This window comes from Puma concolor, chromosome A2, assembly GCF_028749965.1.
Source record: "Puma concolor isolate L17-30 chromosome A2, mPumCon1.1.hap2, whole genome shotgun sequence".
Classification (NCBI taxonomy): Eukaryota; Metazoa; Chordata; class Mammalia; order Carnivora; family Felidae; genus Puma; species Puma concolor.
In genome coordinates this window covers 17,001,534-17,028,762 of record NC_141668.1, presented here as the reverse complement: position 1 = coordinate 17,028,762, position 27,229 = coordinate 17,001,534, and the positions used below count along the sequence as shown (strand labels likewise).

At 42.5% G+C, this 27,229-nt stretch overlaps 1 protein-coding gene across 8 annotated transcripts in view; it reads right to left on the bottom strand.

Annotated features, from left to right (window-relative positions):
• DGKI (diacylglycerol kinase iota) overlaps positions 1 to 27,229 on the bottom strand; it is a 441,829-nt gene that overhangs the window by 259,066 nt on the left and 155,534 nt on the right. For all 8 annotated transcript variants that reach the window (XM_086689190.1, XM_086689223.1, XM_086689216.1 and 5 more), the window contains one exon: positions 17,469 to 17,564. In XM_086689190.1, coding sequence (XP_086545316.1) covers positions 17,469 to 17,564 — 96 coding nt within the window. The remainder of the gene's footprint in view (positions 1 to 17,468; positions 17,565 to 27,229) is intronic.

The window sequence follows — 27,229 nt, the reverse complement described above, 5'->3', positions numbered from 1 at the left end:
CCAAGGCAATTGAATTATTACCCCTAACAGTCTGAACTTTGACCCCAAGAAGCATGTACAAGGCCGGCTGTGCCCCTTCCCAACAAGACATACACCAAACCTGTTTGTCCCTGAAGAAGGACCAAATTTACCTGCCGGCTGACCTTATCTCTCCTGCTGTGTTCTTAAGGATACACCCCCTGCTGTCACCCCCACGCAAATCCACAGGTGCGGACCACATCAGGAGCGGAGAAGTGGGAGGAGATACCCAAGAGTCCTCAAAGCTGGCATGGCAACCCTGTCTTGGTCTCCCTGTTTCAGGAGAGCTTAGAGACCAGAACCGCTGCGGGCCAAAGTTCAGGCTCGGAGCACCTCTCTCCAGACAGGGTTCCCAGACAGACCCAACGCAAGGAATCACCGCTCTCTGGAGCTCCACCTCTAACAATGAGGCCACAGTGATAAAAGGATGAATGGACAGGGAAGGGTTCCTCCAGGCAGAGACCCAATCATGCTGGGAGCAGGGAAAGGGGCAGAGAAGGCACTCTGGGGAAAGGACCCGGATGGGGCACAGAGCCAGAAAAAGATGGGGGGGGGCTGGGGCTGGGGGAATGGGCTTAGCCTCAGGCTCTGGCCAGCTCTCTTCTTCTCCGTGATTACTTAGCTCCTTTGCTTATCCCAGATCCAAAGAATCATGCCAAAAGGAATAGATACGTGGAAGGACTGGAGATCAGGAAAAGGGGGAAAAGCAAGTAAGGCAAGAAGAATTGTATCCTTCCTTCTTGCTCCCTTTCAGCCACAGAGCTCAGTCTATGGGGCACTTTGGTGGGAGGGGGAAACAGGAGAGGCAACAGCACTGGGAGAACGGAGTGCTCAGGAGAGAGGAGGGAAGGGCCTCAGCTTCTGAAGTGTCAGGAATTCGGTGTCCTTTCAGTGGGGAATGCCTCTATGGGCACAGGAACAAAAACACTGTCGCTGTATAATCCAAGGTAAATGAAAACAAGATTCTTTGATTTATTTAAAAACCTAATTAGAAGAAATGACAAGCATACTTGGCAGGTTCTGCTTCTCTGGGGAGCCTGGGATGCAATCTGTAAATTGGTATTAGGAAAAATGAAGAATGACATTATCTGGAAGTTCCATTAAGACGATTTCAGAGCCAAGCACAGCCTCCATGGTCACTCACGCTGGCTCCTCTCTTCCTCCAACAGAACACAGGACATTTCGGACAAATCAGGAGGGCGGCTCAGCTGAAGTCCCAGTGCACCCCTATTGTGGTTCCTCATTACATCAAGTAAGCCTAGGACGACAAGATTTCAAAAATCCCGGGCCAAGGAGCAAAAACGCCGGACATGTCGAGGAGCTTGTGGCTCAAAGGTACTCTCAGAGCTGCCGCATAGGATCTACCGCAAAGAGACCTCGCTTTGTGTTAAAGGGGCCAGCCCTCAGCATGAGGACTGTTGGCCCATGTTGGAAGGTCAAGACCTTCATTTGCCAAGGGCCTGTGTGTCTGTGCCCTGTGTCCTCTGGGCAGACAAGGTCTCGGTGAGGGCTGAATCCCTCTGAGAATGCTGCTTTTCACCGTTGACACCCTAGATTCTAAATGCCAGGTGTACCCCAGAATATCTGAAAGAGAAGGTGCAGGAACAACAGGAGGCTGGGTCGAGGACTCATGTAAATGGGTGCACAAAAATACTCGTGCTACGCTCAAGTACACCTAAACCTGCATATGCTTGTCCTCTGGAGTCACGATGGTCTGAGATGCCCTACATAAATGAGTTTTCCGTGCGGCCGAAACAATGCTAACCCCTGACTTTTCTAAAGGGTATTTATGAACGTGTTTAGTCAATAAACAATTTTAACCATGCCTACGAAGGTAAGACAATGCTACATGCAGTACAGGAAGTAAAGAGGGAGGAGCTTCTATCTTTCCTGGGAAAAGCTGGCAAGCCACTTGAGGAGATAGGAAGGACTCGGAAAAAAAAGAAAACCAAAAATAAAAAAAAACCAGTCATTAACGGAGAAGGCCACACATAGCTAAATGCTAAATGAGCAGCTCAGACAGTGAAAGTCATCACCAAGAGGAGGATAAGCTCTCAGAGGCTGAGTCAGTAAAAAGGACCTGACAGAAAAGCAAATTCTTGAATTGGGCCTTAAAAGATAAACGTTTCAAAAATCAAGGACACCCCAAAAGAAAGCAAGCCAAAATCTCATTATGTAGCGCACAGTGACGTCTCCCAGAGGAACGGAGACTGGCTTGGGCACGTCTGTTGGGGTACAGAGTCACTGGGCTCACAAGTGTCTACTGGTATGAGTTCCTGGGTCCCAGGTCGGAAGCTGGAGTGTGGAGGCTTCTGTGTGTGCCCAGGTGGAGGTCAGGTGAGTAGGGCATGCACAGAGGTGAGCGGTGGGGCCGCTGGCTGTGTGAACAGGCCAGAGGAGCTGTGTCATGAGGGACTGTCAGAAAAATGGCAAAGAACTATCCCCAAGAGGCCCTGGTTAAACACTGCAGGAGCCCAGCAGACATTCCAGAAGGAAGGGAGGGAGGAAAGAGGAAGGATTTGCAGTGAAGGGCGTTCTCCCTTTCAAGCCCCTGCCCCAGCCGCAGTCTGGAAAACTGGTGCCCTTGGGATTGTGAGACAAAATGTCCACCAGGACGCAGGCATTCTCACAGCAGGCAACCCCAAAAGAAAAAATGAGCCGCCTTACAGGTGTTTGAGGAACAGGAGACCTCTGCACAGAGAGGGAAAACAGCACAGAGGCTTCGTGGTGATTACAGCTGCACTACTTTTTGGGTCGCAAATGAGACGCCTTCTGGGAGCCGTGGGGACCCTGGATGGGAAGGTTACCGTGCAGAAGACTGAGGTCTTAGTGGGTAGAGAACAGAAAGTCTGTGTTACTGCTGCTCACGTTATTCTACCTGTATCTACAGGCTAGTTAAACTGGAATCTGTACTTGGGTAATGGTTGTGGGGGTGGGGAGGAAACATGCCAGACAAAATTGGGGCCAGCAAGTAGGCCAGTCTTCCCAAACAGAAGTCCCGGTTAGGTGATGCAGATCAGACTAGAAGGGTGAGCCAGGAAAAGACTGCTGAAGTTCTTAAATCTAGGCTGAGAAACACAAATTTTAATCTAATGGGCAATGGAATACGGACAGAGTTGTTGAGACGAAAGTGGCCAAAAATCATCATTTAATCTGGTCGCATTAGGTAGCACTACCCGAAAGCAGAAGGAAGGCAAAAGGAAATGAGAGAAGTAATTTATTAACAGGGTCAATCAGTAAATGCCAAGCACCTAGTAGGTGCCAAGCACTGGGGATACAGCAGTGAACAAAATACTAACAAAAATTGTTTTGTTTTTTTTTTTAAGATTTTTTTTTTCAACGTTTATTTATTTTTGGGACAGAGAGAGACAGAGCATGAACGGGGGAGGGGCAGAGAGAGAGGGAGACACAGAATCGGAAACAGGCTCCAGGCTCTGAGCCATCAGCCCAGAGCCTGACGTGGGGCTCGAATTCACGGACCGCGAGATCGTGACCTGGCTGAAGTCGGGCGCTTAACCGACTGCGCCACCCAGGCGCCCCCAAAAATTGTTTTAATCTCATGGAGATTACTGAGTCCTAGTAGAGACAGACAATAAAATGATACATAAATATATATATATTATGTTGATGGAAATAAGTGCTAAAGAGAAAAATTAAAGAGAGAATAAGGAATAGGAGAGATACCAAGAGTAGAGGGAATTTGGCCAGGAAAGGTCTCAACAAGCAGATACATTCTGCGAAATGCCAGAAGGAAGTGTACGGGTTTGTCATACAGATATCTGGGGAGGAAAGCATTCCGGGCAAAGGGGTCAACAGCAAGTGCAAAGCCCAGAGGCATGAGGGCCCTGGGATGTTTAAAAAGTGACAAAGGGGCCAGTGTGGTTGGAGAAAACTAAGTAGAGATGAGGCCAGACAATACCAGAAGGCCAGATCATACGGGATCTTGCAAATCATGGTTAAGACACACGCTTTCTCTGAAAGAGAATAAGTAATCAGAGTCTGCAGCGATAACTCACGTATTAGGCAATTAGAGCCTGAATGAGAGTGACACCAGTAATACGGAAGGCTGAGGCACACCAGTGATCAAGTGATAAAGGAGACCCCTCTCTGGTCACACACAGACTTCCATTAAGCTTAACATGCATGTCTTCTACGTGGGCCTTAGGCGTCCGAATAGCGTAACTGACAGCCCAGGATGGCTTCACACCCACATGTTGGCCAGCCTGCTGCTTGTGAGTACCGGCTGACTACACATCTCATACTGACTACAATCTCATACTCTGTTACGGTGGAGATGCCTCTAATGTCCTGCAATAAAACTCAATATGCTTTTCGAACAGCATATTTTGTTGTATTCTAAAGAACACATTTATGTGAAGCAATGTGTACGTGAAGTGTTCATGTTTCTAGAGACACTGTCCCCCGAGGAAGCTTGGATATGCCTGTAAATCTAGAGGGTAAACAGTAGCCACCTGAGCTAAGGCAGAGACGTGTTGATTCCACAGCTTCCCTGGAGACACATAAAGAGAAAAGTGCCTTCTCAGGACTGTTTCTACACAAATAAAGGTTCTCTATTTCCTCAACAGTTGGTGTCCATTTTTCATTTGAAGAGAAAGCAAGCCCAAATCTTAGAACAGAAAACTAAAGGAAGGGGACAGACTTTGCAAGCCTGAAGAGGAGAACAGAAACATCTTACAAAAACCTCTCCTCCTCCTGTGAAACAGGCAATCGGGGCTCATCGGAGAAACCATTTGGTAAAAACCGAATTGCCAGAACTCGTGTTAATTCAAAGCTCAAGTTGATGGTTGGTTATACAGAGTGGTACCTCATCATTTTTTGAACATTATCTTAAGACTGGTAAAAACTGTGGTCAGAATGGCACAAGATTCATTTTAAATGTGAGAGTAGAGGGGAAGATACTTGGCTGAATCTCAGTAGTTCACACTTACAATAAAATCTGTACCAAGTTCTTCTACGAGTGGCTTACGTTCGTGATTTCAAGGCATTGTTCTCTAATGAAAACAAAAGAGTGATAGGTACTGATTGGTTGCAATAGAAAGCTACATGAAAATCTTAGGTGGAGTCTACATGTTGGAACTCAATTGAGTTTAACTGGTGCACACCACTACTATCTTTTATAAGTCTGTGTAAAATTCAGGTGTAGTTATTGAGAGATGACACAAATATATGTCGCAGCTGTCACTTATGGAAACCATAATGTGTGGTCTGAGAAATGTGCACACGTCTGATGGAAAGATGCCAATACCGCACAGCTCTGGGAGACCACCGGACTGTGGGATACTGAGTGTGTGCGTCCGGTGACGGGCACGAGACAGCTACGCTGCTTAGGCATTCTTTCTGCAACCTCTTTCATGATCCTGATGCATTAAAAAGGGATTTCAGGGGTGCCTGGGTGGCTCCGTCCGTTGAGCACCAACTCTTGATTTTGGATCAGGTCATGATCTCACAGTTGGTGGGATTGAGCCCTGCATTGGGCTCTGCGCTGTCAGCATGAAGCCTGATTGGGGTTCATTCTCTCTCTTCTCTCTCTCCCTCTCCCTCTCTCTACCCCTCCCTTGTGTACATGCTCACCCTCTCTCTAAATAAACATTAAAAAAACAAAAGGATTTCAGCCTAATGACCTGGAAGAACTCTTTGAAAATCCTAATTCTATTTCTTACTCTTGGTTGTTATTTTACTTTCTCTGTGCTTTGTTGCCCTCAGCTTGTTTTTCCTTCTTTTTTTCCCCTTCTGCCTGCTTGTCTTCTCTCTTGTATCTTTCTGTCCCATTCATTTTCTCTATGCTTCTCAGCTTAGATGCAAGAAGGTCCTGCTTATATGACCGCGGCCAGTCAATGGCTTTAACTTTATTGTGTGCTATCTTCCTATCTTTGGTTCTTTCCAGACGATTTTGTGACCTGTTGAATTTTTATACTCTTTTCAAGTGATCTCAGGTCAAGGTTTCCATGTATCTTATAGATTACCTGAAGTGTTAACTATATGTGCAAAAAATGTACATAAATAGGATTATAAGTACACAGACACTAATAAGCATTCATGCAACTAGAGGCCTACATAGCCAAAGAGATGTACATTTGTGAATTTCAAGCAGACAGATATAAAAATGGGCTGGATATACTATGAAAGTCATAATGAAGACACATTAACAGGAAACGGTGTACCTATGTTATCTTAATGGCTCTAATGCTAAGGTAGTATATCAAGTGTGTAGAGAACTGAGGCTCACTATAAACTAGAAAACATCAAGGCTTGCCTTTCGGTCCTTGCTGGTGTGATGGCACCATATACACTCCCTAACCCGCAGCATGCATCCTAACATGTCCTCATTATCAGTTTACTTTGTAGAAATCAAGGAATTTGTTATTTATAGTTCACAGCTTGAGGTTTCTAAAAAATAATTTAGACACATTTGCTTTAATATGGAATACTCTACTCACTTAAGAAGCCGTATCAAGCTGTGGTAAATGAGCCGTTCTTTCGTTGCCATTTCCTACATCCCAAGCTCTTGGTGACATAATTAAGAGAAAGTCTTCCCAAGTCCAGCCAAGAAGACCACCGTTTCAGTCGCGGTACACTCAACGCTAGCTACATCCCCAGTTTGCAGTATGATTTCCACTCACATACACACACCCACCCATACCATTTTTCAGTGAGGACATCACTACCACAGACAGTATTTACCAGTATGGCTGCTAGTATGATATCCATATTATGTATACTGTAAATACAGCTCATTTCAGCCATACAACGCAGGTACTTCACCCATTTTACAGCCAAGGAGCTGAGATCCTAGGAGATTGAGCAACTCGCCCAAGATAAATTAGCTAGGAGTGAAACCCAAGTCTTTCTGACTCAAAGCTATCTCTTTCTATTACAACTTACTACTTCCCCCTCACTTTCTTTACTAGTGAAAAGCTAGGGGGACAAGACCGATGAAAATAGACATAATTGACATGATTGCTTCAGGTGATCCATTCTCGGAAGAGCCCATAGCGACAGACTACAGACAATCCCATGACCCCCTGTGCCAAGAATGGTAAACAGCAGTCTCTATCCTCCATGAGAATCAAATAAGATGGGCCACAATAGGCATGACACTGGCTAGGCCAGGGCTTAAAACCCCACAAGAGCCTACTAGCAGTGAATGTTGAGCCTCCCTATGAAGAGCCTGAAAAGTAAGGCACGAATTCAAACATCCTGGATGCTAAGTATAATGATACTTAAATACATGGCAGAGTTTGATCTGGTGACAGGTGTCCATGTGTGTATGTGTGTCTCTCTCAACAATCACATCCCTGAACTCATTCATTCATTCATTCATTCCATGAAAAATGGCAGGATAACTCCTCACTGCATTCACTGTGCTGAATGCTGAGGATCTAGGACAGTACAACACAGGCACAGTCCCTGAACTAAATGGAACTTATGTTCTAGTGGTGGAGACACAGGTAAGCAGGCGAGCAATTTTTTTTTTAATAATAGAAAGTGATGTGTGCTATAGAAGATCAAGAGAATGGAGAAGGGCCACAGAGTTGAGGGACAGCCTGTGAGCTGGGCTAGTTGTTTCACTCTGTGAGACCCATCCTCTCTTTTATTCACTGAGCGAGGGGTGCTGGTTATAAGGTGCTCCAAGGTCTGTACTCTGGCATTGCCTTTTGGGGATCAGTTTCTGACAATCCATTGCAGTCACTTCTCCCTGAAGGAGAAACATCCATTGCAGGGGCTGCTTTTTGGTATGTGTTTGTGACTTGCCAAGCTGTTAATTGCTGTCTATACATTATCTCATTTAAGTTTCACAGCAACAGTAAGATGCAGGAATTGCCCACACTTTGAAGATGCGAAACTGAAGCTACAAGAAGTTAAAACGATGATCACATCACACAATTAGAAAATCCCAGAGCCTGGATTCAAAGCCAAGCCACCTTTTGATTCCAAAGCCCACACGCCTCCTCAAATGAAGGCATCAAAGCAGGTTTTTCCATTTCCTCATGTTCTTAGGGAATTACCCTCTAAAATCTCTATCTGCCTCATGTGTGAGGGAGGAACCAGAAACAACATTAAAATTCTAACAAACAGAGACAATGTCCACGTAGGGGTCAGCAGTAGTTCTGGGTAACTGCTAATGTAAATAATGCTTCAGCCAAGACTGGGGCCTTGGAGCAGCGAGAATGTTGGTTAAATTCTATTGTTCTAGATCTCTACACTAGGGAACACTGGAAAAAGGGAAAACATTTCTATATACCTGGGCATTGCCTAGGTGAGATGTAAGCCCTATGTTCAATCAGATGCAAATTATTTTCATTAAGTAACAGGACTGTGCCAATATTTAGTAACAACAAAACCTCTCCACACAAACATATACCCACATACAAACATAGCCTCAATCTAAAATTATCATTGCAGAAGAGAAGACAATTATTCTCAGAGGCTCAAACTCTAAGAATAAAATACACATGTGCGCGCGCACGCGCGCACGCACACACACACACACACACACAGGTTGGCTCACTGAAAGTTTAGTATAAAGGCAACATAATTGCACAAAGACAAAGAAAAGGTATGAAACTCTGGGTGGTGATTAAGCCTCTCTGACATTCCTTTACCTTTAGGTGGGAGGAAACTGCCTCTTCCTGTTATTGACTTGACAAGGCCTAGGAAAATGACATTATGTGAGCATTTCTCAGTTTTCCACTGAATACTGAGATCCCACAATATGCCAATAGATGTTCTGTGGGACTAATAGTAGATTCAACAAGCATCCCTTCCCCGAGGAAAAAACTAGGAAATCCTGCATACCTTATGTCTTTCTTACAGCTTCATTACACATATTTGTACATTAAAGGTGTTCAGTGTTTTCTAAACTTATTTGGTCATAACACCGCTTTAATGAACAATAGCCAAATGGCTAACATTTACTGAGGCCCTGCCACACATGAGAAACAGTTCTAAGTGTGCCCTTGGATGATCTCAAGCAAATGCCCAACCATCTGGCCAGACACATACGGAGCACCATCACTTGCACCCACGGGAACACCCCAGCCCCTTCCTCCACTCACATCTGCTGACGAGGGGGTCAGGAGCAGAGAATCTGTCTACGCCAATTTCCGTTGATGGCTCCGTTCTCCCTGAGTCATCTTGGTTCGTTAGCTCCTCAATATCCTAACAGTGGGAGAGACCTCTGGCAGAGCACAGCTTTGGCAGCTCCCTGGAGATGGCGTCTTCAAGGCTGGCACCCAAACAACAGCAAGCTGGCTTAGCCTCTGGGGCTTTACTGCCACACTCATCGTTCCCTCTGACAGCCCACACCCCACTCAGCCAAGTCGCCATCTGGGGTGCGGCCCATCAATCTGCCATGCTGGACAACTGGCATGCGCGGGATCAGCAAGCAGCCAGTCCTGATGCAATCTGAGGCTCGAGTCCAATGTGGGTGCTCTGTGGTACACACCTGCCAGACCCCCACGCACCGATGGGCACAAAGTCCCCAGCAATGTGTGCAGGGCACTGACTTGCCTGTCCGCCCACAGCACAGAGATACACACGAAGCAGCATCCGCACAGGCTGCTGTCCAGGGCGTCCATACTCCAGAGATGAAACAAACAACGTGTGACCAGGATCTGCATCTTGTTTTTTCTTTTAAACAAGCTAAAAGTTTTCTTCAAATAGGGCAGAGAGAGCTACTGCCCTTGTACTCTTACAAGTCTCTCCCAAGGATCCAGCGATGATGTGGCCAGCCTCCTTGTGAGCAGAGGCTGTGATAGAGCAATGAGGCTTCTGACCCACCAGTAAAAAGATACAGCCTACAAGATGCTTTCCAGAACGGGTTACTTCAATTTGCCGCACTCACTTGGTCCCACCCATGACCTAGTAGATGATGGATATTACACACAGCAGTAAAATGATGGGTAAAAGTTTAAGTGTCAGCAGTGGGGTTAGCAGAAGAATCCCAAACAGAAGGTCTTGTTGAAAGTAAAGTCCAACCAAAGTACTAATTAGCTCATTCAGCTTAATGACACTGAAATGGAAGTTAGGAACAGGATAAAAGAAGAAAGGACGTTAATGCTTGTCAACTAATTTAATCCTTCTACCAATTCCGAGAGGCAGACACAATCATCACTACTTTACGGAAGGACCTGAGGCTCAGAGAAGCCAGGCAGAGCCAGGATTTTTATCCAGATCTCTTGGCCTCTGGATCTGCATGGTTTCTCACTCTCCAGACTGCCCACCCCCATATCACATGGCCTCCCTCATGCAATTCATTCATTTACTCAATAAAACTAGATTTGTTAAGCTTCAAGCGGTACTGGAAGACATCACAGAAGTAAGAGGTCAGGTGGGGTTGGCCAGATTTGCCAAACCTTACCCGCAAGGAAAAGATGAAAGCAAAACACATGAACAAAACAATAACAAAAGGAAAACAGTATCCACCAGCCTACCCACACAAACAAGGTGACATAAGCATGTTTAGAAATAGAAAAGATATCTGGTAACAGCACTCTGAAGTCTGACGGTTCCTTTTTTCTCTCACCCAACCTACACATTCTCACTCACCTAACCATCTAGCTACTCCTTTCCTCACACTTCTCAGCTGCGGGCGCCTCCCTGCCTGTCTGCTCACTTATACAGAAAGCCACAAATGTCTCAACGAAATCCTCAATCAAGGCATTTTCAAAGATACCTCTGGGTGTTTGTGCATCTGTGAGCCTCGTGGAGGTAGCCATGTGGCCAAGATGAGATCACTGACCTAACAGGACGCGACTGCACTGGTCTCACGGGGCTGCCCTAACAAAGTACCACAAAGTGGGTAGCTTAAAACAACAGAAATGTATTTGCTCACGGTTCTGGGGACTCGACGTCTGATATCAAGGTATCCACAGGGTTGATACTGTTCCCAGGGCTCTGAGGGAGAATCTGTCCCGTGCCTCTCTCCCAGCTTCTGATGACAGCCTGTGGTCCTTGGCGGTCCCTGGGTTACAGCTCCATCGCTCCAGTCTCTGCCTCCTTCCCTGTGTACATATGTGTCTTCCTCTTCCTAGAAGTCCACTTGACATATTCGAGTAAGGCCCACCCCCACTCCAATGTGACCTCATCTTAACTGATCATATCTGAAACAACCCTATTTCCCAATAATGTCATATCCTGAGGGACCGGGGTTTAGGGCCTCAGCATCTTTCTGGGGTACACAATTCAACCCGTAACAGCCACTATGCTCCAGGCCCTGAGACCAGTCCGCTTGGTTGGGTCCTGACACTCTTTGTGAAGTAGAACAGTGTCCTCTGTACCTATGTGTGACAGCAGAGAGTCCATCTGTAGAGTTCTGGGTCTTTTTATTTATTTTTTTAACATGTTCATACCTGGTGCCACTCAACAGAGACCCTGATGTGGCAGATCCGGGCTGGGACCAACCACTCTAAAAAATAAAATGGAAAAGTAAAGTGTTCTAAGTTCACCATGCTCATCCAGAAATAAGAATCACTGAGGCTGATCTTAACGACAATACTTTAAATGAGGAAATGGGTGCAATTTGTCCAAAGTTCACTCAGTACACAAACGGCAGGCTTTCAAACCCAGGTCAGTCTCCCAAAACCCACTTCCTTCCCACTTTCCAGGTGGCCTACCTATGTCTACACGTCTCAAGGCGGGTTGCGGACAATGGCCATGGTTGTTGTGTGCATCAATACAGCGACATAGACAAGTGTCATTTCAGCGTAAAGATACGTGGGCACTGGTATGTGCCCGACTGATTATTAATGGAGGCAAGAATTTCTTTAGGAGCAAACATGTGGCTCAACATCTTTGCATATACTATCAAGAAAGGCTGAGAAGGGTTTCCACAGAGTGCACCTACCAAACTGATACTGTCACTTACAATTCAACATCATTCTCAACACTGTCTGCACTTTGTGGCACAGGGCACTCAGCCCGTGAACACTTACAGAATAAATGAAGTAATCTCCACCCCAATAAACAGCACCAAATGAGAGTGGTCCTAGTTGGAATTTTATTTCAGTTTTCCTCCCCATAATCATGTTGGGAAACGGTGACCCTTCTGCTCCAATGTCATTACTGGTGCATCCCTTTCTCCTCTCTAGACCAGAAAAAGAAACAGGTACTAATTTGGGGACTGTCTCTGATTTAGGAACAACTTTAATCCCATTACATTTCTGCTCACAGACATTCTACTGTATTAAATGTTGCCACCAGAGAAATGCAGAAGAGGAAGGATTTTAAAGGTCATCTGGTTCAGCCCCAAGACTTTGGAGCAAACTCTCCTACAAATATCTTCGTGTCCTGTGATGTCACAGCCTTGCTTTCAATCCCCTTCAATAGGGGCCCCAAGTATCAGTCCACATGGCAACAGGAAGTCCTGGATGTGCAGGTTCGCCTTGGTTTTCAATAGACTTTTGTAACATCCCTCTAAGTTAGGGTGACTGTCTCAGTGTCCCCGATGCAGCTCTGGTTTGTGCTTAATGTCACAGCACTATACCTACCAGCAGCCTCTCCCTCTGAAAACTGTCCTGCTTGAGATGATATATTATATGGCCATGCTTCGTAAGCACACAGGCATTTATAACATGCACTCTGAGTTTCCGTTCAGAGCACATGGACACACACAGCCCCCATCTGTCCTTATTTCCATTCTTACCTAACACATGCCCTTTGGTGTGCTCATGCGTGCCTGATGATTGCCTCCTCCCTCGTTCAAAGCTTGCTCCTGACTCTGAGTTTGCTAATGTTCCTCTCCCTTGCTGAAATGTTCTCCTGCCCCACTCCCTTTATGTAAATCTTAGCCATCTTTCAAACTGTGCTCAAGCCCCACTGCCATGAAGCCGCCTCTGTCTACCTCAACCCACACTGATTTCTCCCATCTCTTAACTTATACCCATGACATTTGCTTTGCTAAAATAAGGTAAGAAGTGAAAGGCATATCTTTGGTGATGGATTCACTCCTCCTCCAAATGCCTTGCCTGCCCATTGTTTAGAAGCCTGCAGGTAGTACCTGGTAATGGTAATTTGGTCCTTATCTCAACAGGTTGGCTATCTTCAAAGGTGCTTCATTAAAAGAAAGGAGGATATAATGCATAATCCATTTGCACATGCTTTTTTCTTACAAAACTGTTGTTCAATTCTAAGAAAGCTGCAAAAAGAACATTTAAACTGGAGGCTCTCCTGGAGATTAACTTGCCTGACCTGTTACCCAAAACAGGTGTGCATCCTCCCCCCCCCCCCCCCCACAGCATCCTTGAAAGATGGCCATCCAACTTGTTGGCAAACGCATCTTTTATGCCCATCTCTCCAGATACCTTGATCTCTTGCTGGACAGCTCTAGTTGTTAAGGTTCTTCCTTATAATAGAGCCTTTCTCAAAGTTAAGTCTGTGGACCATCTGCACCATAGTTATTTGAGGTGCATGCTAAAATCACAGATTCCCAAGTCCAGCTTTGGCATATTGAATCAGCATTTGGAGCAAGGAGAGAAATAGTAATCTACATTGTTAACAGGCTTTCCAGGTGATGTTTATTATACATGTAAGATTCGATGCTAGAGGCAGTGGATTCTATACCTAGAACTTAATTCTACCTTCCTAACTATGGAGAGCAAGACCCTTCCTTTTCTTCAAGGCAGTTCTTTAAACACTGGAAGATGTCAGTTCTCTCTACTTCCCCTTGTTAATATTCTTTTTCAACCCAGGTTACTTCACTCTTCCTCCTACTACCCTGAATCAAGTTGAGCACACTTCTCCCCGTCCTCTCCTGCTTGCCAATGTTCCCACCCCACCCAAATGTGATGCATAAATTAGAGACAGCTAGATTTGTAATGCTTTACTACATACTGACAATTGACCCTTGGACAATGTGGATGTTAGGGGACACTGACCCTCTGTGCAGTTGAAAATTCAGATATAAGTGTTGACTCCCCCAAATTAACCGGAAATTGACTACTCCCAAAATTGACCGGAAGCCTTACTGATAACATAAACAGTTAATTAACACATATTTTGTATTCTCTATTATATACTGTATGTTTATAATACAGTAAGCTATAGAAAATATTAAGAAAGTCATAAAACAAAATACATTTATAGTAGTTTTTACCAGAAAAATTCCACATATAAGTGGACCTACACAGTTCAAACCCATGTTGTTCAAGGGTCAACTGTGCACCCACCAATTTACACTCCTACCAGGTGGCAACGAGAATACCACTTAGGCTTAACTAACCAGCAGGTGGTATCATTTTGTAAACTCTTTGCTATTTCAAATAGCAAAGGCACATGATGCTGACTCCTCGTAGTTGTTTTATTTTGGGTGCCTTTAAAAAAATTGTTTTTAATGTTTTTATTTATTTTTGACATAGAGAGACAGAACACGAGTGGGGGAGGGGCAGAGAGAGAGAGAGACAGAATCCGAAGCAGGCTCCAGGCTCTGACCTGTCAGCACAGAGCCCAATGCGAGGCTGGAACTCATAAACCACTAAATCATGACCTGAGCTGCAGTCTGACGCTTCACCGACTAAGCCACCCAGGCGCGCCCCGGGTGCCTTTTTAAAATATTTTTCAGATCCATATTGGCCAATGGTGGTTCTTTCATGAATGGTCTGTTTCCACCTTTTCTATGTTGGTTTGTTTTTCCCTTTTAATTCATTGTGCCAGTTGCTATGGCAAGTAAATTCTTTCAATGCATTATCTCATCTAATGCTCCCAACATTTGCCCCACTTCATGGGTGAACACACTGAGCCTTTGGGAGCCTATAATGAGCCAACAGGTCTTCTGCTTCCTCGCTGATTCATTCCTTCTTTCACCGACCTTTCTTTGGAGGACAGCTCTTCATCTTCCAGACACTCTGTGAAGTGAGTTAATAGAGCCAAGTATTGGGGATAAAATTAGCAGAAAGATTCAGAAGAGCACCGGGGGTTGTCACAACTCTGTTGCATCCTACTTATAAATTTCCCTTATTCTTTGTTGTTTTTCCCTGTCTAGAGGTAATAGTGACCCAGGTATAATCAGTCAGTAAATAGTGATGCCATTTGCTGATACAAGGTTTAAAAAGAGTGGATGTATCTGTATATATATTTGCCAAGAGAGGTAGTATGTGCCTGACAGTAAAAGACTACCAGAAAAGGATCAAAGGGAGTAATTTGGAAATAATGCAGAACTCTGTAACAAATTACAGTCCATCAGATGACAGCAGTATCAGCAGAAATAGTTCAAAAGCATGTATGCAAGTAAAATTGGCTTTCATTTTTTCCATTTCACATTATCTGATATTCCACGACCAATGTTTATGCAATTAACTAAGATCCTAATGTTAATTCATTATTTATAGCATTTTAGTCCAAACAGCTGAGCATTTCTTGGTCTTTGGTTAATTTAATCAAATTTTATGCAATTATACTTTAATTAAAAATACATATGCATAAAGTGGAAATCCTGATATTTAGATCAAATGAATTTACAAGATTAAGAGAAATGCAAACAGCTAAGTACAGACCTGGGTTGGAAGCATAATTTAAAATAATTTCATCCTACTCTCTTTTTCGAAGAAGGTAGCCAGCACCCAAGAGACAGGAGTTCTCAATATCAGTGAGTGGTAACAGTGAGATTCAAACTGAGACCTTGTACAGCTGGGCCTTTCACTGATCTTTACTCCTAACTTCACTCAAGTACACCCTGGTCTTCTAAACTCTCATGAAGTTTTCCCAACAAAACCTATAAACCAGTCGTCAAAACAGCTAACGCAATTTTTAAAGTTTTGTTCCATGAGCTTTGCAATTCTGGCAGCTGGATAAAAGTCCCTGAGGGCTATATTCTTCTGTAAGCTTTAGTGGAAATTCAATTTCTTTCTTATTAGTTATTAATAGAAAAATATTCACTTGTAATTCCAAAGTCCTGCATTCTACCCCAAACCTTTCTTTCACATAATAAACAAATATAATGAAAAAGGAAAAAAATGCATTATGTCTTTACAAGGCTCATTTCCCCAAGTAAGAAAGAACACTTCTTTCTTCTTTACTATTCTATGTTTCCCATTACTCTTTTCAAACCAACAATTTTCAATTACACAAAAATTTTAAGTTCACTTTCTCAACAATAAAATTTTAGTTCCTTACGACTCAATGCCTGGCAACCGTGTTCTTTTCACAGAATATAAAGACAATTTTGACATTAAACTGGTGGTTCTAAATAGCCATACAAAGCAAATTTTAAAAAGCAAGAGAGAGGTGCCTGGGTGGCTCTGTTGGTTCAACGTCTGACTCTTGGTTTTGGCTCAGGCCACGATCTCATGGTTCATGGGTTTGAGCCTGCTTTGGATTCTCTCCCCCTCTCTCTCTCTGCCCTGCCCTACTCACAAACACACACTCTCTCTCAAAATAAATAAAATAAACATTAAAATAAATAAAAAGCAAGGGATATTCCAATGTGTTTATTAATTGTCTAGTTTCTAGAATTTTATCCTCCACAACTTGATCTGAATTGCAGGCACACCCCAGAGATATCGTGGGTTCGGTTCCAGACCACTGCAATAAAGTGAGTATCACAATAAAGCGAGTCAAATGAATTTTTTTGCTTCCCAGTGCATATAAGAGTTACCATTTATACTATACCGCAGTCTAGTAAGTGTGCAATACCATTATGTCTAAAAAAAGTGCATACCTCAATTAAAAATTACTTCATTGCTACAAATGCTTACCATTATGTCCACTTTAGCCAGTCATGTTCACTGATCACAGATGACCATAACAAATATAACAATGAAGTAGTCAGAAATATTGTGAGAATTACCACAAAGTAAGCAAATGTTGTTGGGAAAATGGCGCCCAGGTAGGGTTGCCACAGACCTTTAATTTGTATATAAAAAAAACAAAAACAAAAACAAAAACACAGGGTCTGTGACGCCCCATAAAGCAAAGCATCAGAAAGCAAGGCATGCCTGTATTTGCTAGCCTACGCCAGCACCAGACAGGTGTTTCACCATCCCCATTCTCACGCACCAGCAATCCCCTCCACCATACGCGCTCTTCTACAAGACCAACTTGTCGGACCGACTGGTCTGTCCCACAGACGCACCTTCCCCACACTCAGACCTCCCCCCACACAGACACCCCCTCCGGAAGCAAACACTCATGCACATTTACCCTTTCCCTTCCCTCCAACACACAAATAAAAACCGACGCTGGGAATCATCATAAAGTGGCACATTATACCAAAGTTCAACCTGCATAGCCAAGCCCTCAAGCCATTAAAACCAACCCCCTTGAAAGCCATGTTAACTGTCAACTGTCTCACAAGGGACAGGCTCTTTCAAACCTCTCCTTGTAAATTCAGGCACGGTGGCCTCCTTGGAAATTCGGGCCTCCTCAGGCTGTCAGACTCAACTTGGAAGCCTTCCCCAGGGAAGGGCAGAACCCAGAGATCTGAGGAGCACACTCACTGCAAATCTGACTTGGCAGTTCTCCTCTCCCAGGTAACACAGGTCTCCTGAGACGTTGGTCTCCAGCCACAGGTGCTCTCCATTCACGGCATTCTCCTGGAAGGGAAAGACCCACCTGATTTCAGTTTTCTTTTCAAGTATGAAAGGGGGAGATCTCAAATTTAGATTCTGGAGGCAAGAAAGTAAGTGAACCCGCACAGTTTAAACACCTCTCATTTCACCCCTGAAAATACTGTTGGCATCAATCCTACCAAAGTTCTAGAAACAGAATAAGGTGTTTGGGAAAACTTTGTCTGAGCCATAACTAAAATGGACATTAGGTCTATAAATGCTTTATCCAGAGACGTGGTAATCTGTGAAACATCTATTAAACAAATGAGGAAAAAAATCCCTCAGATTGTTCACTGTAAGGCCATATTTATCTAGGCCCAACACTGTAGATTCCATGACAATTGAGACTAAAATCCTATTAAAAGTTGCCTTTACTTAGCAAATTAGCTAAGAAGAAGGATAGTAGTGTTAAAGCACTTTAAAGACTGAAGACATATTTACATTTATATCAGTAATGGGTAAATTATATTCTAAGACAGAGGCTTCTTAAAACTTAATTCAAGTCACTATGTACTCAAAGCATAATAAATTCCTACTAATTCACACTTGTCCTGCTTCAGTAGGGCCTTCGCCCATAGAATTCTAGATTTCTCTAACTGAATGATTTCCCTGCTTCCAAAAATAGCCACGTACTTCTGATGGCAAACAGACATGCTGTGCCAGGTGACACCAGCGCAACAATCTGATGTTCAGGAACGCACAATGTTTCGTTGGGGTCGGGGGAGGAGTGGAATATTGCTTAAACAGGATGATGAATAGGATTCCATATTCCTTCTTCTGGCACACTACCTTGGAAACATAATGGATTTATGTATTAATTGTGTATTTTGTTCATTGGCTTGAAAAAGACCCTGAGCTCGTAAGGAAAGCACTGTATTGGGTTAACCATAAAGAGATGATGTCTACTGATCTTACAGGAAAATTGCTCTTGTTTTTATCTGTTTCATCAGCGGGGCATGTAATCGGCTTCCGTGGGAGATGCTACAGACTGAATTGTGATTCCCCTCAAATTCATATGTTGAAGCCCTATTCCATGGTGTGATGGTATTTGAAGATGAGGCCTTTGGGAGGTAATTGGGTCACGGGGACAGAGCCCTCATGATTGGGATTAGAGTGCCCTTATAAGAAGAGACATGAGAGGGATCTTTCTCTCTCTTCACGCATACACTGGGGAAAGGTCATGTGGAACACAGCAAGAAGGCAGCCGTCTACAAGCCAGGAAGTGGGTTCTTATCAGGCACTAAATCTACCAGTGCCTTGATCTTGGACTTCCCAGCCTCCAGAACTGTGAGAAATAAATTCCTGTTGTTTTAGCCACCCAGGCTATGGTGTTTTGTTAAATGACTTTAATAAGGAACTTTATAGAAAAACCAAGCAATTTAGAACTCTATCTTATATGTGAGTCATCTTTATAGTAACCGACTCCAGAAATGTCCACATGACAGCCCTCTGAATCCCAAAGCTGAACGCGAAGTAGCAGAAATGTACACCAAGGAGAAAAAAAATAACAAAGTGTCATCTATTTCTTAAATGTATTTCTTCAGATTCCAATACAATACTTTTCCTTTCAGATCCTATAGGCTCAAATGATTTTCAGGTAAGAATAACCAATGGTTATAGGTGCTTCACAATCCAGGAAAGGTGACACCAACTCTCAGAACACTCAAGGAAAGTGAGGGGCAGGAAAAATTCACAAGTTATACAGATATTGAGGGATCACGAACAATGGACAAGGAAACTCTTGGGGCGGGGGGGGGGGTGCGGCAGGGGTGCCCTGCATATCTCAGAGTGCCTCAAAACCATTCTAAAAAAGAAAGCAATGTTAATGAGAATCATCACCCTCCATGTCAAAGGGTGACTAATGATCTTTTCACCAAAACTTTTTCTTCTCTATTAGTCATTTTTTCCTGTAGAAAGTCATGTTCATCATTTTTTATGGAAGTCGATGGGAAAATGGGATTCTCCTCATAGTCAATCTTATAGAAAAACAACAGAAGGAAGAAAAGAACAGCTATAGGTTTAGACCCTAAAAGTTTTCAGATAGGAATGGATGAGGACAGTATATATACATTTATCTTATACATATGTATATACATGCATACATATATATATATATTCATATATACATGCAAACTAAACATGTAATTATAGCATGAAATGTTAGGGAAACCAAAAATGCTAAAATCCTGACAAAAGTTTTAGAAAGTGACGAATAATATGTTACAGCAGGTCATATGGTCAAAAGTCACTGATAACAAACACCAAAAACTAGGCTGGCCAGAAATTAATTTAGGTCAACAACAGCAGGCAGGAACAGTCAAGACCCAGGGACTCAGATTTGCAAGCACCCCACTAACTCACTGGGCTGGCAGGTAGGCTTCCTCTGGGCTAGGGGCTATTTGCCCCCTGAATACATACCCAGCAAGCGCTCAGAGCCTTGCTGATAAACCTTGACTCAGAGTCAGGCACAGCAGGGCTGCTAGGATTAGCTCACCTCACTCTGCAGTGGAGATGTGATTAGAAAGACTGTCCTTTGTAAGGGAAGAGGGAAAAAAAAGACTAGAGGCTTCCTGCCACAGTGGTTCTGACCTGCTGGTTCTCAAGTTTAACTGCTCATTAAAATCACCTGGTGAGTTTTTAAGACTACCTGGGTACCACCCCCAGAGAGTCTATTTTAACTAACATGAAGTGAAACCTGGACATCATGAGTTTTCAACGTTCTGAAGTGACTCATGTGCACAGAGTCTGAGGCCCCGTAATCCAGTGGACCCTATCCTACCCCATCAACTTATCAAATAATAGATTCTAGAATGTGTCTATGACTGATCTATCAGACTTGATACTTTTCTACCCTTGTACAGTCACCAGAGAAAAAAGGTAAGAGAAGAAGGGAGATGAGGCATAAGGTAGTCCAGAGAGATTTTAAGCAAATAGACATGAAACTATGGATACATAGTGAGAAGGCTCAAGGTCAACAAGATAGATCCTGGGGATAAGGGGAAAGTCATCAACACATAAGCCTTTAAAGAAGCAACAGTATAAATTAAAATTTCATACACTTATCTAATAATCTCACTTTAGGAATGTACCCTAAGGAAATAATCCTAACGGCAAGGAAAAACTATTTACATTAAGAAGTTTATTTCTACCTTGCAATAATCAAAAATTGGAAATATGACAAATGCCCAGTGGAGAAGAATGTTTAGTAGAATAATACATGATATGGAATATTATAAAGTCATCAAGAAGTACAATTATGAAGATTGGCCACATGGAAAACTATATGATGTAAAGTCAAATAAAAATCAAATTCAAAACTACCTGTATATTATGATCACAACTCTATATACAAGTAAGAGCTGAAAAAAATTATAATATATCCGTAGTTTGATTTCTGGACCCACACATTGCTTTTCGTTATTTCTACTTGTTCTTTTCCTTTACTGACAAAGTTCAAAAAAGAGTTTTATTTGCTGCCTCTACTTCCTTTCTACTCATTACTTCTTGAACCCAATTCCATCAGGCTTTCTTTCTTCTCATTCCACTGTAACTACTTTTGTCAAGATCATCAGTGACTTCACATGGCTAAATCCAGTGGCTGATTCTCAGTCTTTATCTTAATCAACAGCTTTTGACACAGATGATCATTCCCTTCCTTTAGGGACACTTGCTTCCTGGAAACCCTATATATTCCTTTCGTGTTTTTGTTGTACCTCAATGGCCAGTCCATCAGTCTTCATCCTTAGACCTTTCCCAAATTCCCAAACTCTAAATATTAAGAGTGTTCCACAGCTCGTTCTCAGATCTTTACTCTTCTCCATACACCCAGTCCCAAGGTTATTGCATTTAGTTCTCATGGTTTTAGATTCCATCAATTAATGTTATCCCCCAAATTATTCATACACTACAAACCCCTTCTTTGAACTTCAGAAACATAAAAAAAAAAAACCTGCCCTCTCAATATCTCTACTTAAAACCAATAAGCATCTCAAAATTTTAGTCTCAAACTCAGTTTGTGATATACTTCTTAAATCTGTTCTTACCCTAATCTTCTCCCTAAATTTTCAGCAAATGATATTTCCATTCCTACAGCTGCAAATATTTGCTAAAAACATTGGAGTCATTCTAGATCTCTCTTTCTCATTGCTATCCATCAGCTAATGTTACTGACTCCAGTTTCAAAGGGGGTATGAAACTCAGTTACTTACCATTTCTACTTTACCACCTGATCCTCCATAATCTCTGGCTTCGAATGTCCCAATAGCCCATCATCAAAGGCCATTCACTGTATATGATGTTTATTATATCTGAATTGTTTATTCCTCTCCATTCTGATTCTGTGTGGTTCATTTCTATTCACTTTCTGGTCACCAGATCAAGTGTTACTTCCTCCAAGAAGCCATCAGTGACCCCAAAGTCTAAGTCAAGTTATTTTGTTAGTTTCTCTCATAAAACCACATTCCCTTTCCCTCTGTTGGCAACTATCCATTAATTGGCATAATTATTTGATTAATGTTTCCTCATTTACTAGATTCTAAGCTCTATGTGAACATTGTCCTGCACTTGACTAAGAGTCTGGAAAACAGATGACAAATAAATTTTAGGAATTGGAAAGATAAAGAATCAATGAATAAATGAATGAATGCACATTTTTGTTATATGCAATTCCAAAAGGTAGAAAGGGATAATTATATTTATCTGCCCATTAGTCTGGAATAATAAATTGTGATAAGTCAACATGGGTGCTTAATAGAAACATGACAGTCTTGTAAAATCACAAACAGAAGAGAAGCCTTTAAAAAAAAGTCATATGAAACAATGATGAAGCATACCTTTTGCTACACTACATTTTTCCCGTGTCTCATCCTTTTCTTGCACATCTATCTTGTCTGATGCTTAATAAAGTACATAATAAAGAAGTAAACTTACCCAAAGGGAAGTCTGGACTTGGCCCATCTCTCTAAGTGCTTGGAATGTCCTACCTGATAAGAGTATCCGTTTACCTTGGGGCCTTGGGACATGCCAGATGGTCTAAGAGAACAATGACTTATGGTGGGGCGGAGAGCCGTATATCAGCTCAACCTCCAGAGAAGCTTGAGATTAAGGTCAACCATGTAGGAATCGGCTATGTCTACAAGACCCCCTGGTAATACTCTGGACGTTAAGGTTCAGATCCGTTGGCAATATACTACATGTATGGTCACTTATAGTTGCTAGGAGAGGTTAGCACTGTCCACAAATACACTTGAAAGCCCCACCTGTGAAACACTCCTGGGTGCTGTACCATGTACCTCTTCTGTACGTAGGGCCTCTCTAACTCTCCTTAACCTCAGTTTACTCACCATTAAAATTATAATAATAATTGTACTTCACTCACAAGATCATAGTGATATTTAAATGTGAAAATGCATAAATTTCAATGCCTTGCACACAATAAGAAGTTAACAGGTGTTTAATACAGTTTGTATTATTATTGTTGTGATTACTTTTATGAAACTGAATAAAGGAAACCTCATTTAAAATGGAATCAGGAGGCCTGATGGTCACACTCTACCACTTGCATTAATTGCAGACCCCCAAAAGGAAGAGACTTACCTTGCATTCTCAACAGGAAGAAGCCTACATTACTACTCCAGTGGGAGGAAAGAATTTCTTCTTGCCAACAACAAGCTCAGCCAATATGAAAATACCACAACTCAGCTAACAAGAAGTCATTATGTCCCTGAACTCTCACTTTCCTCCAATGGACTTCCATTCAAAGCAGCCCCTCCCAACTTCCTCCTTTCCTCTATAAAGTAACGTTCCTTTCCTTTGATCTCCAGACTCACCTATGGTTAGCCATAGTTTACATGTCCCAAGTTGCAATTCTTCTGCCAGTCACAAATAAACCCACTTTGCTGGTAAAATAACTGGCAGTTTCAAGGTGGACACTTTCCAGTTTTCCTTCCCTTCTAACCCACAGATGTTAGCATTATCCAAGTTTCTCTCCTTGGTCTTTGTAGCCAAGACTGGTAGCCATTCATCAAAATTATTATTTTCTTCTTCCTGGACATACAGCTAGACCATATAACCCAGCCTCCTGTGTACTTAGATGTGGCCATGTGACCAAGATCTAACCAATGGAACATAAGCATAAGTGGCATGTACTGTTTTCAGACTTGGCCAATTGAAACCTCCCACATGCACTCCTCCATTCTCTTTTCCCATACTGGATACTTGAGAAGTGAACCTTTGGGATGATTTCAGAAGCCATCTGGTGAAGATGTAAGAGCAACTATCTGGGGCATTGAATAACTGTGGAACAGGACCCACCTCCCACTCAACCTACCCGGAAGAGTCCTGGTCTGTTACGTGAGGGGGAAATATACTTCTATAGAGCAATTATAGGTCGATTTTATTTACTGCAGCCTAGTCTACCTCAACTAATACAGGCCTCATATTTTTGTCTGGATTTCCTTTCTTTATCTACCTGTACCCCCCGCCCCCCAGCTACTTATCATGTACTGAAGAACATGTCTAATCTGAGTCCTAGTTTCTTCTGCTCTGAACTCGTAATTCTGACATTCTCCCTGATATTTTACACTGCTGCAAAATTAATTCCTGTAGAACATAACTATGATTACGCCTCTCTCTCTTGCTCAGGAGGCTTAAATATGCCCTGTTATTTATAAAATGAAATCCGAATTTAATCTCACATACTAGACCTTCCATTGATAACCCCAATCTACCCTTAACCTTCCTTGTATTATCTTTGTACACTTTCTTTATTCTTCTTTCTTCTCTAAATATAGCTGTACCTTCCTTCTTTTGTGCCATGTTTTTTGTTTAGTCCATTCTCTTCACCCAGCAGCCTCTTTCCTTCTCCTCTACACAACCACCTTGAAATACCATCTCAAACAATATACAACTCAGAGAATCCATCCGTGCCAGACAGAAAAAAATAAATAGCTCTCGACCATTTCTAAATGAACATAATATTTCTTCTGTATTTGTGAGTGCTGAGACAAATTTCATGATATACATACATACAGATTGATCTGTATATAAAGACAGATCTAGCTACCTAAGAGTAGAGATTCATCTAGGTAGATACAGAAATAGATTTATACATACATATATGATTCCTTGGTCTCAAGTTCTACTGAAGTCCTAGTAATGGTTATAGGTAAAAAGATAAAAATGTATGTATTGATATGGAGGAGTTTACAGACTATGAATAATACAGGTAGAGTATACTGACACTAGAAGAAAATAATCTACACAAAAGGAAAGCATTTGCTTACAAAAATATTTTGAAATAATAAGAAAGTTATAAATACATATCTCATGTAAATGTCCTTACAAATTCAGAAAGGAAAAGAAATCTGGACTATCTCTCCCTAAAAATCTCCAAGATAATAATAGGTAGAAGTTGTCTAAGATGGTTTAGATCCGTGCTGCCCAATAAGCATATGGCTATTGAAAACTTGAAATGTGGTTAACACTAACTGAGATGTGCTGTCAGTGTAAAATTCACAGCAGACTTTACTCACTGTGAAAAAAAAGAATGCAAACCATCTCGCTGATAATTTTTGTACTGATTACATACTGAGATGGTAATATTTTTGATTTATTTGCTTAAACAAAATATGGTACTAACATTTTTGATTTTTAAAAAATTTAAAAACATTTCTTTAAATGTGGCTACTAGAAAATTTAGAATTACTTTATGGCTCACATATGTTTATTTTGGGCAGTGTTAGTTTAGATAAGCACTTACTTAGAGGCAGAAATTTAGACTTGGATGTTTCTCAGTGTCCTGTGAGATTACAGGATTTTATGATATCCCCCAGGAGCCCGCGCGACTGAATTTAAAATTCTCACAATTTGGGGAAATAAAGGACTAGTGCAGGTGCATGAAATCATAGCATGAAGCTATATCTGTCCCACTACTAACAGGGCTGACCAGGGGCAAGACCTCCACTGATTTATAGGAAAAATTTATAGGTCATTAGCTCCTCATGACCTCTCAGCCATCTGACACCTTGATTAACCTGACTTAACAGTGTTTGAAATGGGGCTAGGAGTGGGAAAAACACTGAGGTGAGAGTCCCTCTCAGGGACAACACCCAAACCTGAAGGTACAAGAGCTAAAGCCTGACAGCACAGGACTGTTAGGACGTGCCACCTGAAATAAGACTGAAATGAGAACACACGCACGCACACATACTCACCTGGCTCCTCCTGGCTCTTCATTCAAGGTTTCTAAAGATAAGATGACCTAGTTTCATAACCCAGTTTAAACCAATCTCGCACAAAGACTCTGTTTCCCTAATCTTGTCCCCGAACCAAATGGTGAAGTGGTGTATAACTATGTTATGTTTCTACCTGCCTAGGAGAAAGCACTTCTTTTCTTAGCATCATCAACTAGAGGAAAGAAAATGTGGTCTGGATTTAGAACCTGGCTTTGTTTGTGTTGAAGCTATTTTCCATAGCCCTCAGAACTGGAGGAAATTTTCAAAGGAGGGAGGGAAAAAAAAATGAACTGAAATTAAAATCGATGTGAAAACCAACATGCCCTTTAAGAAAGATTTGGGTGGCTTTTCCACCATTGCTTTGAAAGTTGTTTTAGGCAGTGTAATGGGCAAAAGCAAATTATACAACAGCAGAGACAGAGTAAGGCCTATCTCCTATGCTCCCTGCTATAACACTGAAAACAAGGAAGAAATCTCTTAAATCCAAATTAAGTCTCCATTGTGGAAAAGGCATGTGACATCTAAGAGAAGACACACATTATCTATGCAACAGACATACTTCTAAAGGGGCTAACTCGGGGCGCCTGGGTGGCACAGTCGGTTAAGCGTCCGACTTCAGCCAGGTCACGATCTCGCGGTCCGTGAGTTCGAGCCCCGCGTCGGGCTCTGGGCTGATGGCTCAGAGCCTGGAGCCTGTTTCCGATTCTGTGTCTCCCTCTCTCTCTGCCCCTCCCCCGTTCATGCTCTGTCTCTCTCTGTCCCAAAAATAAATAAACATTGGAAAAAAAAAAAAAATTTAAAGGGGCTAACTCACTCTAAACCAGAAACTTGGATTCCAGCCATGGAGATGAGAATTTTTTTTTTTTTTTTTTTGCCTTTTTGAACATTACTCCCTTTCTGGCAATTTAGCTTATTTTCCCCCAAAAGTGGCTTCGCTGACACACATGGCATGGTGTCCATGGGAGCAGCCCCCGCAGGTTGTCACCGTGAAGGTGAAAGAGGGTAAGTTGGGATGAATGAGATCAGACCACTGCTGTGCTTTAAGACTTAACACAATGCACCATACTAGGAAGGAAATTTTAAAAGATTCAAATAGCATAAATCTATTTGTTTTTCAAGCAGGCTATGGACTCTTGCCTACCAAGCCTTTCAGGAACTGGAGATTATCTGAGTGCCGGTCAACTCCCGGTGAAATATCCCCTTCTCACTGACTGAACGGAAAAGCTACAATCAATTTGTCCCCTAGCATCAGTAGCCAGACAGCAGGTAGGCCCACAAGGCTGTCCTCTCCACTGTGAAGAAGAAAATCTAAGCAGAAAACATTGCCCCTCCCTTCAAGGAGCCTGAAATCAAACTGAGGACCTAGAATTTAAAAAGCGACTAAATACCACCAATTTGGTTCTAGGATTTATAAGA